The sequence below is a fragment of the Propithecus coquereli genome, unplaced genomic scaffold (assembly GCF_000956105.1).
Source record: "Propithecus coquereli isolate 6110/MARCELLA unplaced genomic scaffold, Pcoq_1.0 Scaffold508, whole genome shotgun sequence".
In the NCBI taxonomy this organism is placed as follows: Eukaryota; Metazoa; Chordata; class Mammalia; order Primates; family Indriidae; genus Propithecus; species Propithecus coquereli.
The window spans coordinates 557,865-558,966 of record NW_012150930.1 but is presented as its reverse complement, the minus strand read 5'-3'; the positions used below and the strand labels follow the sequence as shown (position 1 = coordinate 558,966).

Genomic DNA, 1,102 nt, shown 5'->3' with positions numbered 1-1,102 from the left:
TTACAATTCCCCCGGGTCATCCGCCCCCGGCGTCTGGAAAATCCCCGCGTTCGATTTCCCGCGCTCACCGCGGTCTTTTGCTGCCCCCTGCCGGGCTCTCGCGTCGTGCTACGGAGGATGGCGAGATTACCGCCCGGGGGCGCAGGGTTGGCGGCGTCGCCTCTGCGCGCGTCCCGCAGCCGGAAGTTAGTCTCGTCCATTTCCGCCCCTTGGTGACGCGCCAGACCCCAGAGGCGGAAGTAAAAGCCATGTCCGGCGGGTAGGTACAGTTCCGGGTGAGATGGAGAGTTTGTTGCTGTGTTTTCCTTTCTTTTTCTTTTTTAGAAGAGGGTCTGGGTGACTCAGCTGTACAGCGTAGCCCCTTGAAGAGTTGCCCTTGGGGGAGGAAGAGGGCCGGAAAGAGCCTACGGTGTAGAATTACCTTGGTTTTGAGTTAGACCCACCCACTGGGTTCGAACCCGATGCTTCAGCTAGCTAAGACAAGTAATAAGGGAGCTCGGCGCTGTTTCAGATTTTGTAATTTTAGGGATAATGCCTACCTTTTCAGTTGTTGTGGGCGGTTAACTAAAACAATGTATATGAAGCACTTAGCTTTGGTTTTACAAAACATATTCGTGATTCCGTTACCTTTTTCAGGCGTGTACTTGCTGTTTTCTTTTCAGTGTTTCTGAGAGCTGCTTAGTTTGCAAGAGGTAGTGCATCCCCACAAGAACACTATGCAGCGTTAGCTGGGATCAATCACTTTTATCTGTATTGTGAAGTCCTGACAATGTTTTGTTTTGTTGCCATTTCTAGAGACAGCTGTTCTCCAGCATTTCTGGAGGGATGCCAAGTCCTTCCTTAAGACAAATAAGGTGAGAAATGCATTGCTGTAAACATCTCCAAACTTTGCTATATGTAAAGACCAGCTGGAATGTGGTACTTTAGGACCAGTGATTAGCCATTTCCATTAAAGGCATCTTTAACCGGCCAATTGTGGAGTGGAGGGGAATGTAAATCCTCTTCTTTTGAAGTTCAAGTTACAAGTACAGAGAATTTCAGTGTGTTTCTTAGTTTGATAGTTGGCCCTTGGGATAATGGTTTTGGTTAATTAAAAGCATGA

General features: G+C 48.3%; 1 protein-coding gene across 1 annotated transcript in view; it reads left to right on the top strand.

The window, feature by feature from the left end:
* The first annotated feature begins 247 nt into the window (after positions 1-247).
* Positions 248-1,102, top strand: part of MTERF1 (mitochondrial transcription termination factor 1) — a 7,426-nt gene continuing 6,571 nt past the window's right edge. The window contains exons 1-2 of the mRNA XM_012656558.1: positions 248-259; positions 796-854. Of these exons, the coding sequence (XP_012512012.1) occupies positions 826-854 (29 nt within the window). The 5' untranslated portion in view covers positions 248-259; positions 796-825. The remainder of the gene's footprint in view (positions 260-795; positions 855-1,102) is intronic.